General features: G+C 33.0%; 1 protein-coding gene and 1 long non-coding RNA gene across 2 annotated transcripts; both read right to left on the bottom strand.

Moving 5' to 3' along the window:
* Nucleotides 1-4,438: 4,438 nt before the first annotated feature.
* On the bottom strand, nt 4,439-6,026 carry LOC17880469. Its single transcript, XR_002832960.1, has 3 exons — nt 5,737-6,026; nt 5,515-5,594; nt 4,439-4,858 (listed from the first exon to the last, which is right to left on the bottom strand). It is a non-coding gene; the product is annotated as an uncharacterized LOC17880469 (long non-coding RNA).
* A 4,389-nt stretch (nt 6,027-10,415) lies between these two features.
* LOC111829412 lies at nt 10,416-11,034 on the bottom strand. Its single transcript, XM_023778504.1, has 2 exons — nt 10,878-11,034; nt 10,416-10,801 (listed from the first exon to the last, which is right to left on the bottom strand). The coding sequence occupies exons 1-2, from the start codon at nt 11,032-11,034 to the stop codon at nt 10,416-10,418; spliced, it is 543 nt and encodes a 180-aa protein (XP_023634272.1).
* Between the last annotated feature and the right edge of the window lie 2,164 nt (nt 11,035-13,198).

Raw genomic sequence — 13,198 nt, 5'->3', positions numbered from 1 at the left:
ACTTGGGGAAGGTGGAGACGAATGAAGATAGACTTTGAAGTTTCTAACCGTTGTGCATGTTTAACGGCTCTATCACGCAAAGCCATTTTTGAAACGGGAAAAATGTCAAAATAATCCCGAACTTTCAAAGTCATTTTAAACACAAAGTTAATGTTTAATGATTTGTCAAATAGTCATAATTCAATTAAATGATTGCAGTAATCCACTTAATATTATTTTAATCATTAAAGTGTGAGAAAAAATATGAAGAGTTATAACTGCAATATTTATCTCCAATGGATTTTAATAGGATTACAAAAATTAGAATTTTTTTGTAATGTAAACTGGCTCAAATATAAATATATTGTGACCAGATCGTTACAATGTACTCGGATGAATCAAACTTTTACTCGTATAAAAATATTTAATACCATTCAAACAGTATTCAGAAATTGGAACAGATAAGCAAAACTATCAATATTGTTGTTATCTAGTGGCAAGCACTTAGAATTTATGAACAAAACAAGGGTATTTCAATCACTCAAATAACTTATTATGCAGCTTTAATAGTACTTAACGAATCACTCATTAAGAGCTAAAAAAATAAACTCGCGCCAAAGAACTTAACAACTTTGAGAAGAAGAATATAATTTATATTAACTTTTAATTCAATCAAGGGTGTGTTACAATGAGGAATAAGATGAGCTTTTATATACTCAATAAAAAACAGTCCCAAAGCCTAAAATATTAAAACAAATAGCAAAATATAAAGGATATGGCCGTTGGAGCTTTGATGACAAAATCGGCTAAAATAAGGAAAGTCTCTTCTCTTGTATCTTGAAAGCATGGGGAGGACTGGAGGAATGTGCGACTTAGTGGAACCTTCTGGGATGTCTAGAGAGTTTTCTAAACACAGCCTCTTTAGTAGCAAAATAGCCATTGAGGTTTCAACATTCTTAGTGTGAATGCATCTAGAAAAGGAAAGTTGGGGTACCAGAGGATTTGGCGAATCCTCTGGATTCTGGTGGATGGTGAGGTGTCTTGGAGAGTCTCTGAATTATATAGAAGTTCTACATGTCGCCAAACATAAGTCTCCATGGAACCTATTAAGGAAAGTTCCATTTTCGGTAACATATGGCCCTCGTATAAGGCCAAATGAGTAAGTGTTAATCAAACTCAAACCAGGGGTGGTTTGGCTTGATCTTTATGCTCCATATGCTTAATTTTCTGGTTAATTATGAAGCTGAGATGAAATGGACGAGTGGATTCTCTAAACTGCAGCTTAGTGTTAGATTTGAGGAACAAGAATGAGAGAGAGATTAGGGGAGAAGAGTAATAGTAACCAAGAATAGAAAAGAGGAAGAATTACTCTTCTTACTTAATTAGGGTTTACAGCCACACATATATGTAGGTGGGATAAGCTTACAAAGGAAGCTAATAATATAAATAATGCTAATATATTTCTCCCTTAACCTCACCCGTATGTATAGTATAGACCAATGTAGAGACGAGCCTAATAGTCTATACTATCCTAACTTAGTCTATATAGAATAGACCAATATAAAGTAGAACATAATAGTCTATTCTATCTTGACATACTCAATACTCCCCCTCAAGCAATAACCTAAAATGAATTTTAAAAAATTGGGGAGTAAAAAAGAAAAAACATTATGAATTTTTGAAAAAAAATTCTAAACGACTATATATTTAAGAGATCTCCATACAAAGAAATATATATGCTAAAACCCTGCAATCCTCAAAGTGTTATAAAACATGTTTTAAAACATGTGATTAATCTATTAAGGAAACATCCCCTTTGGTCATACGTCCCCCTTGGTCATACATTCCTCTTGGTCATACATTCCTCTTTGCCATACATTCCTCTTGGTCATACATCCCCCTTTCAATCTTGTAGCACTATAAATAGATGATCTTAACTACTCCTTATGTAAGCTTGAGTAAAAAGATAATAAGAAGAGATCTTTCTCTATTCCCTCTAGTTCTTGTTTTCCTCTTTGTTCTTCTCTAGTTCTTGATTGAAAGAGAGACATAGTTTACAACACGTTATCAGCACGATGTCTTTACCGCCGGAGCTTTTACGAGGTAAGTAAAATTTATATTGTTTTATTTTATGTTTTGTAGAACATAAATATTAGACATCGTAAGACTATGCCTTTTTCCGGATTGATCGTTATAAGTGGTAGGCTTTGCCTCCTTTACGATCAAATATATAACTACGTTATTTCCGAATTGATCGTTTGATACAATGGTAGGCTATGCCTCCTTCATGATCAAATTAAAGTTATATCATTTTCTGGAAAGATCGTTATACATAATAGGCTTTGCCTCCTATACGATTAAGAATAAAAAGAAGAAGGCTATGGTTTCTAATATAATTTTATGTATTTATATGTTTGTTTATTAGTAAATTTAATACATATATGTGTTAAATGAGATTTAAAGACAATGAAATACGTCTTTAAAACTTAAAATATAATTTTGCTATGAGAATATATGAAACATGTCTAGATATTGTTAGACAATTCTAAAGTAATTGGAAGGTTTAGATGAGCTAGTCTCTCGACTTCCAAAGCATCAGATTCATAATTATCGATGCCTAGGGTTCTCCAAAGTTTCAAAGAAATTTATGGAGTTTCAAAGATATTTTGTCTTAATAGTCTATTATATTGAGACTAAAAATATTTGTGGTATCAAATATTCAACCACAATTGGAGACATGCATGTATATGATTTTATCATGCAAAATAAAGATGGTAAGATAATAATAAACATGAAATGCGTTAAGCATAGCATAACCGGTCAAACCATCCCGGTCTAAAAATGATATAAAGTATCAGTATCATTAGTTTTCCTTTATAAAAAGGATAAAGAAGAGTATTTAAGCATAGGAAGCCTCTGGTCATATTTTCGAGGTAACATTTAAATTGCGTTTATTCAAATTCATTTAAATTTCTTTCGGTATTTATTTGTGGAGTGGAAGGTTGTATACCTCCTGCTTAATTATGTGGTAGGCTATGCCTCTAGAATCATATAGTGTTGGCCCAGTCACCATTATTTTGATTTATCAAGCTCATTGTATATAATTGATGGTCAATTTCTTTAGTCCCCAAAATTAAACCATGTACAACCGATTTAAAAATTCAGATTCGGTTTAAGGTGAATAGACTTGAAATGTCATCACCTAGAGAGGGGTAAGATGATAATACACATGACCAGAATTGGTATGTTGTTGGTGGGATTTAGTACGAGATGAATGGACTCCTAGAGTTATTATCTCGAGGGGGAGAGTTAAAGAGTCCCACATCGACAATAAGTCGATAAACTTTGGTAAATATTGACACTCATAACGAGATAATTTTGGTGAAGTCATGTCCCATATTGATCAATTATATATGTCAAAGTGATAAAGTGAAACATCTATGATGTTCACTCTCGAAATGAGCATTAATGAATTGTTCATAGAGCAAATCCAAGAGATTGCAAAACGATTCATGGGTGATTAAATCTCTATGTTTTGACATGGAACATGCAGTTCTGCGTGTAGTAATGATTATACATGAGGCCAACCATTTGTAAGAGATATTTCTCGCATGTTATGTATTCATGGTTGGAGATAAAGTATTTATCATTTGAAATTTTATGGGTGTGTGATATATATGTTGTAATTGCTCCTCCACACCACTTAAACGATATCATCCAAGAAGGATGAAATATATACATGAGAGAGATGAGTTTCTGCTCTAATAATATTGAACCATCTTATGAGATATGTGGATATTAAAAGATTTGCATATTATCATGTTGATAATAAAGTTCCCTACTATAATGGGAAAATCGTTGAATAGTTTGGAGTTTGGAATAAATGAATAAGAACTTACAAGTTCAAAAGATCACCATTCAGAATATAATGCAAATCAAATCCAAAAAGTTGAAGGATGAGATTTCATAATAAATTATCCTTAGATATGAACTTGAAGTTCAAAGAAATCTCATATCTTAACTGAAAATGCTCCAGTAAAAAAAAAATATATATATATATATCACTACAAGAAAAACGCTTATTTCCTACGGACGATTTCCTGAAAAATGGTAGGAAACAGCTTTTTCTTTCGTTGTTCCTACGCGAATAATGGTAGGAAATCACCAAAGGTATTTTTGACCGTTTTCTTACCAAACACGCGAAGGAAATGTTTTCCTTCTCATTTCCTACCAAACTATTTCCCTTTCATTTCCTACGAAACTTCATTTCATTCAAATTTCCTACGAATTATTTCCCTCTAATTTCTTACAAATATTCCTTCTCTTTTCCTTCAAAAATGACCTTCCAAAATTCCGTCAAATAGTTTTGGTAGGAAATACTAAATATTCTAATTAAATAATTTGTTACGAATTTATTCACTTTTATATCGATTAAAAATTTATAAATTGACAAAAAAAAAATTAAAATATTGCAAATAACATTACTTATATATATAAAATTCTCAAATGTTGATACAAACCAAATGTAAAAACAAACATAAAAATCATACAAATGTTCAAGTTGTTAAAAGTAGGAGAAATAAATTACTCTTGGGTTTCATCGTCGTCATCTTCTAGGAGTGTTGGAGTCAAACTCGGATCGGCCGAAGTCGTACGTGGTCTCGGATCCCTCGGATAAGTAGGTGGACGCAAATCTGGAAACCGTCCGAGGAGAAGCTTGTTGCACTCCATGAGATACTGGATTTGAGCGTCTTTCTCTACTTCTCGTGCCTTCAACGTTTGAATCTCTTCTCGAAGCTAAGGAATTTGACGTGGAGTACCTGAGGAAGACGATCATCCTTCATCCAAGGTGTTGCAGAAATTCTTGGCGCGCTTGAGGCTGGAAATCAATGTTACAAATCAGTTAAGGAAGGAGTTAAAGATAAACACATTGCAAACATATAATAAGTATGTCCGTTGGTTACTTTGTCATCTACAATCTTTAAAACCACTTGATTTATCAATCAATACTCGATCCACTAGTTTAAATAACATTGGAGGTGCTGATATAAAATATCTAAGGTTGTTATATTGATCAGAGTAAACAAGAACAAGAGTAAAATATCAACGGGAATTATTAAGTGTAAAACAAGAGTAAAATATCAAGTCCATATACTACTACTCATTTATTTATAGATTTGAACAGATGTAAGATAAGATGCACACACACACATGATTGAAACCATCTCACACGTATAATTGCTACTCTATAATTGTTAATTAAGGAGAATAATTAATTAAGGAGGATAATGGCTACTCTTTCATTATCGTCTACATAACTCACATGTAAGGACAAAAATTGATAGTTTATTTGACTTTTCCATATAAATAATGTAGGGATCGTGAAGAAATCGAGCACTAAGTACATTATTTAAGAAAGATGGACATGCTGAATACAGAATCGAACAGTAAGGTTCATGACCCCCAAAAATTCAGAAATCAACCAAAGTAAAATCCCTAACATTCTACCACAACTGAGAATAGAGATTAACTTACTGATAATTGCAGAGGTGGTACAGGAGGCCATGAGAACTCTTCTCTCATCCTTTGACTAGATTGGTTCCGATTTGCCATGTCTATAGATGATTGTGTGCAGTGATTTTGGACCAGATTTCAGGTAGATTGAAATAAGAAGGGGAGAAAGTTATAACTAGGTTTGAAAGCGACCCTAAATATAAAGAAGAAGAGGAGAGTAAGAGGGTGAGAAGAGGATGGAACCTTCGATTCGATCGGTCGTTGAAGTCGAGACCTTGAGAATTAGCAGATTGAACTGACTTGCAAGAGAATGTCTCGATGCAGAGAAGAGAATAGAATCGGAGTGAAAGTTGAAGCGGAGTGAAGGTTGAATGTCTAAAGCGATTTCAGACGGCGGAGTGAGGTCAAAGAGATAGTGTTAGGGATAGAGTGTTAGGTTGTTTTGATTTCTCTTGTTGGATCAGATAAAATTATTAAGGCCCATCATTTTTTGTTAAAATCTGAAGGCCCAATACAATTGTGTTAAATTCTTAAGGCCCAAATTATTTATTTATTTATTTATTATGTGCCAACTATTTTGCTAAGTAAAATAACAAATATCTTTGTCATTATAGATTTTTGTAGAATATATAAAAAAATTAAAATATTTAAATTTCTGTTTCACAGTTTTAAATATGATAGATGAATGTGATAGAAAATAATTTTTAAAGTCTTATACAATTTACACAAATAAATGAATAAATACATTATAATTATATGCTCATTACAAAATAAGAAAGAAATTAGTACTTTCTTTACTAGTTGCACCGAATAAGTAACCTACGAAGTTCCTACAAAACAATTCCTTCAGATTTCCTACGAAAATATTTCCCTCCATATTTCTACCGTTTTCCTACCAATTTTCAACTTACACTGCATTATTCACAACTTCCACTGCATTATTCACAACTTGCACTGCACTGCATTATTCACAAATTGCACCGAATTAGTAACCTACGCAGTTCCTACAAAATAGTTCCTTCCGATTTCCTACAAATATATTTCCCTCCATATATTTACCGTTTTCCTACTAATATTCCTTCGACTTTGTTGTCGAAGGAATTTAGTAGGAAAATTTCCTACCAATTTCTCTCCGCACATTTTCCTTCTACTTTCCTCCTCGGTTCCTTCACCATTTCCTACAAAACTATTATTTAGAAGAATCTCATAGGAAATGTTCCTACCACTTTCTGACACATTTGCTCGTAGTTAAATTCCCTTCTGTTTTCCTACCACTTTCCGTTTTTGTCATAAATGAGAAGTTTTTTGGAAGGAAATATTTCCTACTAATATTTTTGTAGGAATTTTCGAAGGAAATAGCCTTGTTTTCTTGTAGTGTATATATATGTCTTTGAAGAATGACATACTAAGTCTATGACACGTAAGAAATGTGACAGACTTCTTTGGTTCCTAAGATAAATATAGTCCTCAAAAAGAAAAAGGAGCAAATTATTGAGGAGAGGATTGAAATCTTAAGAGAGGAGCAAGTAAACTCTTAAAGAGGAGTAGAGAAATTAGATTCCTTAAAAGGAGCAATGGACTCTCAAAGAAAAGTAGAGAGACGAAATGATATGGATAATAAAGAATAAGGTATCTAAATAAATTCATTCAGAATAATAAAGAGATCTCGATAAACCATATCATTACGGGAAACATGGAACCAAAGACATTATAAATGTCGACAAGAAGAAAAACAATTAGCGCGCAATATGATTAATGAGGATCATGAATCTCCGCTTTGTGAGCGTATAGATATATATATATTGGCCAATATTTGATGATTTCCACTTTGATGAAAGTGAATTCCCCGCGTTAGGTGGAGGATTGAGAGAATCACACCAAAAGATAACACATGGTGTTCAAAAACTTTGGCGTATCTCAATTTTCCTACGAATCAACGGGAATTGAAGTACAAAAAGGAAAAATCGCACACTTTTAAAGTTTGGAAAACTAGTTATATGATGTATTCACATATATAATAAGTGTGACAAAATCCTATATCCCCGCTGCTAACGCTCCATCAAGGATAAATGTTCCTGAAGAACATGTTGATGTAAATAAGAGCAAATGAACCGGTTCAACTAAAGCACGGGAGGCCATTAGGATCGAAAGATAAAAATCCTCGAAAGAAAAAGGAATTGGGAGTAAAGGTTCAAGAAGAACCATATAATGAAAAATGTTTAGAAGACATATATGAAAAAGTTCTAGATGAGCCAGATTAAGAAATTTGTTCGGAAGACGAACATAATACAGAAAAATACGAGATTTCCATTAACTTTGTCCACGATGAGAAAGTATGGGCTAGAAACAAAATAGATGATATAGATAGAATATTCTCTTTTTCTGTATCTAAAGAGATCGATCATGAAAATAACGATCCAGACCCAAGGTCCGTGTCAGAGTGCCAGAAAAGGCCTGATTGGGAGAAATGGCAAACAGCCATGAGAAATGAAATTGTCTCCCTTAATAAAAGAAATGTTTTCGGACCAATAATCATTACACCTAAAGATGTAATACCAGTAGGATGCAAATGGGTCTTTGTAAGAAAGAGAAATGAGAAAACGAGGTCACAAGGTATAAAGCTAGACTCGTGGCACAAGGTTTTTCTCAAAGACCAGGGATTGACAACGAAGAAACATATTCTCCAGTCATGGATGCAATCACGTTCAGGTACTTAATGAGTCTAGCGGCGTCTATAAATTTAGAAATGTACCTGATGGACGTTGTGACTGCATACCTATATGGATCACTTGATAGTGACATATACATGAAAATACCGGAAGGATTAAAGATCCCAGAAAGATCAAAGATGTCGTAAGCATCTAAGAAAATTTATTCGGTCAAACTACAGCGATCACTTTATGGACTAAAGCAGTCTGGACGCATGTGGTATAATCGCTTGAGTGAATACTTGTTGAGTAAAGGATACATCAACAATGCGATATGTCCGTGTGTATTTATAAAGAAATCTTTGATAGGATCTGTGAACATTGCTGTATATGTTGATGACCTAAATATAATTAGAACTCAAAAGGAGATTGATGAGGCAAGAGCTCACATGAAAGAAGAATTTGAAATGAAAGATCTTGGAAAGACCAAATTTTGTCTAGGACTCCAGATCGAGCATTTCCAAGACGGAATATTTGTGCATCAATCAAATTACACTAAAAGGGTGTTAAAACGTTTTAATATGGACAAAGCAAATCCTTTGAGTACTCCAATGGTCAATAGATCACTTGATGTTACCAAGGATCCTTTCGGCCTTGTCAGAATGGCGAAAAAATATTAGGTCCTGAAGTACCATATATGAGCGCCATTGGCGGACTAATGTATCTTGCAAATTGTACTTGACCAGATATAGCTTTTGTTACTAATCTACTTGCAAGATACAGCTCAGCCCCAACGCGCAGACATTGGAATGGGATAAAACATCTCTTACGCTATCTCCAAGGTACGATAGACTTAGGATTATTTTATCCGAGAAATTCTACGCTTGGGCTAGTTGGTTATGTAGACGCATGATACTTATCAGACCCGCATAAATCTCGATCGCAAACCGGATATGTTTTCATATTTGGTGGAACAGCAATTTCGTGGCGTTCTCAGAAGCAGACGTTAGTCGGCACTTCTTCAAATTATGCTGAAATTATTGGACTTCACGAAGCAAGTAGAGAATGTGTGTGGCTTAGATCGATGACTCATTACATACAAGAAGCATGCAGAATAATAACCAAAGCGGAGCCAACAAAAATATTTGAAGATAATGCTGCTTGTGTCGCTCAAATCAAAGAAGGATATATCAAGAGTGATAGGACAAATCATATTACTGCACTCTTTTTCCCTTAACGTGGTTTTTATCCCTAACGGGTTTTTCCATGATAAGGTTTTTAACGAGGCAGTATACTGCATATATACAGTAATGATTAATCAAGTGGGAGCGTTACTGCACTCTTTTTCCCTTAACGTGGTTTTTATCCCTAACGGGTTTTTCCATGATAAGGTTTTTAACGAGGCAGTATATTGCATATATACAGTAATGATTAATCAAGGGGGAGTGTTATAAAACATGTTTTAAAATATGTGATTAATCTATTAAGGAAACATCCCCTTTGGTCATACATCCCCCTTGGTCATACATTCCTCTTGGTCATACATTTCTCTTGGCCATACATTCCTCTTGGTCATACATCCCCCTTGCAATCTTGTAGCACTATAAATAGATGATTTTAACTACTCCTTATGTAAGCTTGAGTAAAAAGATAATAAGAAGAGATCTTTCTCTATTCCCTCTAGTTCTTGTTTTCCTCTTTGTTCTTCTCTTGGTTTGATCTTCTTACTTAGAGAGAGACATAGTTTACAACACAAAACTATTTTTTAGAATTGCTATTACTATAAGAGATGATAAAAAGATTTGACAAAATAGTTCTGATCTCAAACCAAATTGGTTAGTTGATTCGGGGAGAAAATAGATTATGCGGTCGAATACGCTATGTCACCACTATGACAGACGTATAAACAATACAAGTAAAGAAATGGTGGTTACTATAAAACATTATAATCGTGTTTTGATGCTATGTGTTCCCTCAATATATTTTTTGTTTAGTGTTTTGTTCTTCTTTTTATTTACTTTTGAATAATGCCCAAAAAAAATATTTGAGAGGGAAAAGTTGCACCAACTAACAAATATACCAAACTTGTACAATGATTAATTTATCAAGTAAAGTAAAATTTGTAACGGCTCATCAAATATACAAAAAGATTACAAGAGTTTATAAATCAACTATACGTTGTAGTAGTTCATAACACAAATCAAAAAAATTTAAAGATTTGTCAACTAGTCTTCTTTTTTTTTTTTTTTTGTCATCATGAATCAAACGATCGGCTCAAACGAGCCAATGTGACAGACAGTTATTGACATACTTGACTAATTGCGGAATGGACCGAGCTTGTCGAGCCAAATAATCCGCTTTAACATTCAAACTTCTAGGAACTAGTGATAAAGAAAAGGACGAGAATTCTTCCCTATCAATAGTGATATCATCCATGTAGACAGAGAAAGCCGTCCAGTCAGTAGGAGAAGACACCATCTTCACCAAGTCTGAACAGTCGGTAACGAACTCTACATCTCTGGAATTGTGGTCAATCATACAACGCGTTGCCCACACCAGTGCTTCTACTTCCGCATGGAGGGGAGAAAGACTTCTGCGGAGATTCTTTGCACCCATCGTTGGCGAAGGCTCCTGAGCATGCTCGCAAAACCATCCCAAACCTGCGAATGAGTCAGAGTCCTTCCAAGAACCATCGACAAAGCAACGATAACCAGTAAACCTATTAGTTAAGGAAACCATTCTGATCCCCTGTTGAAGTTAAACGAAGAATATAATCCATATTTGCGTATACAGACTCAGTGGGGAAGGTTATAGCCCCCACCGGGATGTAGACTATAGCCCAAGACTGACAAGCCGATGGACATGCAAAGAGGACATGGTTTACCGTCTCCATCTGATCCCCGCATCGAACACAAGTAGTATCACAATTAATCCCCCTCCGCTGCAAATTAGCCGTAACTGAAATGCATCCTGTCAAAACCTGCCACATAAAATTGTTGTAATTTTGGTGGACACCGCGCTTTCCAAACCCTTGCTAAAAGTGGATTAATGTCCGGTTCACATATACTCAAAATTGGTAATTATGGATCATTTTATTTTATTTGTCAAATAGTCATAATTGAATTAAATGGGTGCAGTAATCCATTTTATTTTATTTTAATAATTAAAATTTGGAAACAAATTATGAAAAGGTAGAAATGTAATAATTTCTCCAATGGATTTTAATAGGCTTACAAAAAAAATCATAAAGAATTTCCTAATGTAAATTGGTTCAAATACAAATTGGTTGTGTCCACATCGTTACAATGTATTCAAAGGGATCACAGTTTTACTCGTTAAAAAATATTTTACACCATTCAAAGATAAAATCAGAAATTAGAACACATAAGCAAAACTAACAAGTATCGGATGAGGCAATAATAAAGTGCAGAAAGTAAACGAGACACAAAGTTTGTTAACGAGGTTTGGGTTTTCCTACTCCCCAGGACCAAGTCTAGATTTTGATTTCACTAGAACAAGAAAGCAAATATAACCAATTTTCAAATGCGTAACTCAAGCAAAACCCTCTTGAACTACCGCTCTGAACTATAACATGAAATCTTAAGGATAAATCTCTATCCTTAACTAAACTCCCCCTGAGTCTAGATTTAACCTAGATAACCTAATCTTGGGCTAAACTCCCCCTGAGCCTAGACTTCAATAAACCAAGTCTCTGGAGCAACCTTCACACAGAGTCCACTGAATGGGTATAACTATTCAAAAATAAATTATAGATCAAAGTTTAAGTAATTTTTCAAATAGTCATAATTTAATTAAATGGTTGCATTAATCCATTAATTATTATTTTAATAGTTAAAATTCGGAAAACAATTGTGAAAAGTTAGAACTGTAATAATTTCTTCAATAGGATCGGACCCATGCTACAGAGCCGGGGGGGGGGGGGATTTCCTTTTTTTGTTTTTAATGTAAATGAAATTATGAAAAATAGATTGTTGACGTTGCTGTTAGATGTTTTAGTTTTTTTTAAAAAAAATAGATGTAAAAAGTAGATCTAAAAAGTAGTTTGGGATTGAAGAAGTATATTGGATTATATAGTTTTTAGACATGTATAAAGTAACAAATGTGGTGTAATAATTTCACTACTATTTATGAAATTGTGATTTTTGATTCACGTACGCTACAGCGCATGGAATATTTACATATACATACGATTTATAACATATTAGATTGTCTTATATTTTTAGTTTATTGCGGTGTAGTCAATTATGATGAATCATATACTGTGTATCTATGTAATTAGTTTGGATAAAATAGTATAAAATAAAATTGAGTAAATGATAATATATTGAGTTTTAATACAATAAAAAATTTCAGCACGAAAGAATATTTGTCGATTTTTTTTTCCGTAAACAATAGAATATTTGTCGATATATAATTAAATTTGACCCTTTTTTAGTCGAAGTATGAATATACATAAAAATTATAAAACATTTGCATACATTAAGATTATATACTCATAATATTTGTTTTGACGGACCAACTAGAAACGGATTGATTCGTAAAGAAATTATTCATAACTCGCTTTAATATATTTTCATGAATTTAACAAAATAACCCATGAAATATTCGTATTTTACATAATTTGATACATAATATAGCTTATCCGTAAAAATTATTCGTATGAAATTTGATTTAATTAATATTTGAATAGTATATTTTGTTAACAAGAATTTGTATAAACCACCACATTTTGTTTCTTTAATCATCTAAATTAGGACTTGTAATTCACTAAAAGTAAATATTTCCATATAACTTATAATCATATTCATGTAAGATTTTGTATTACAAAGATTTGGTTGTAAGACTTAAGTGGTGTGTATCATGTTGTAACGCGTTGTAAAATTATTAATGAATTTTAATATATGTTTTGACTCGTTGTAAAATTATTAATTTAAATATATGTTCTCGCATGTTGTAAAATTATTAATTATTTTATATATTTATAATATATGAACCTTTTAAAAGATTTAAAAATTAGAATATCTTGATTATACTAA

Source organism: Capsella rubella, unplaced genomic scaffold, assembly GCF_000375325.1.
Source record: "Capsella rubella cultivar Monte Gargano unplaced genomic scaffold, Caprub1_0 scaffold_7, whole genome shotgun sequence".
Taxonomy (NCBI): Eukaryota; Viridiplantae; Streptophyta; class Magnoliopsida; order Brassicales; family Brassicaceae; genus Capsella; species Capsella rubella.
Note: the sequence above shows the minus strand (reverse complement) of the source record. Positions and strands in the feature narration are given on the sequence as shown.

Coding starts and splice junctions, on each gene's coding strand:
- LOC111829412 (XM_023778504.1), bottom strand. CDS start 11,034: ATGGAGACGGTAAACCATGTCCTCTTTGCATGTCCATCGGCTTGTCAG. Junction 10,802..10,877: donor TTCAACAGGGGATCAGAATG/GTTTCCTTAACT, acceptor ACTCATTCGCAG/GTTTGGGATGGTTTTGCGAG.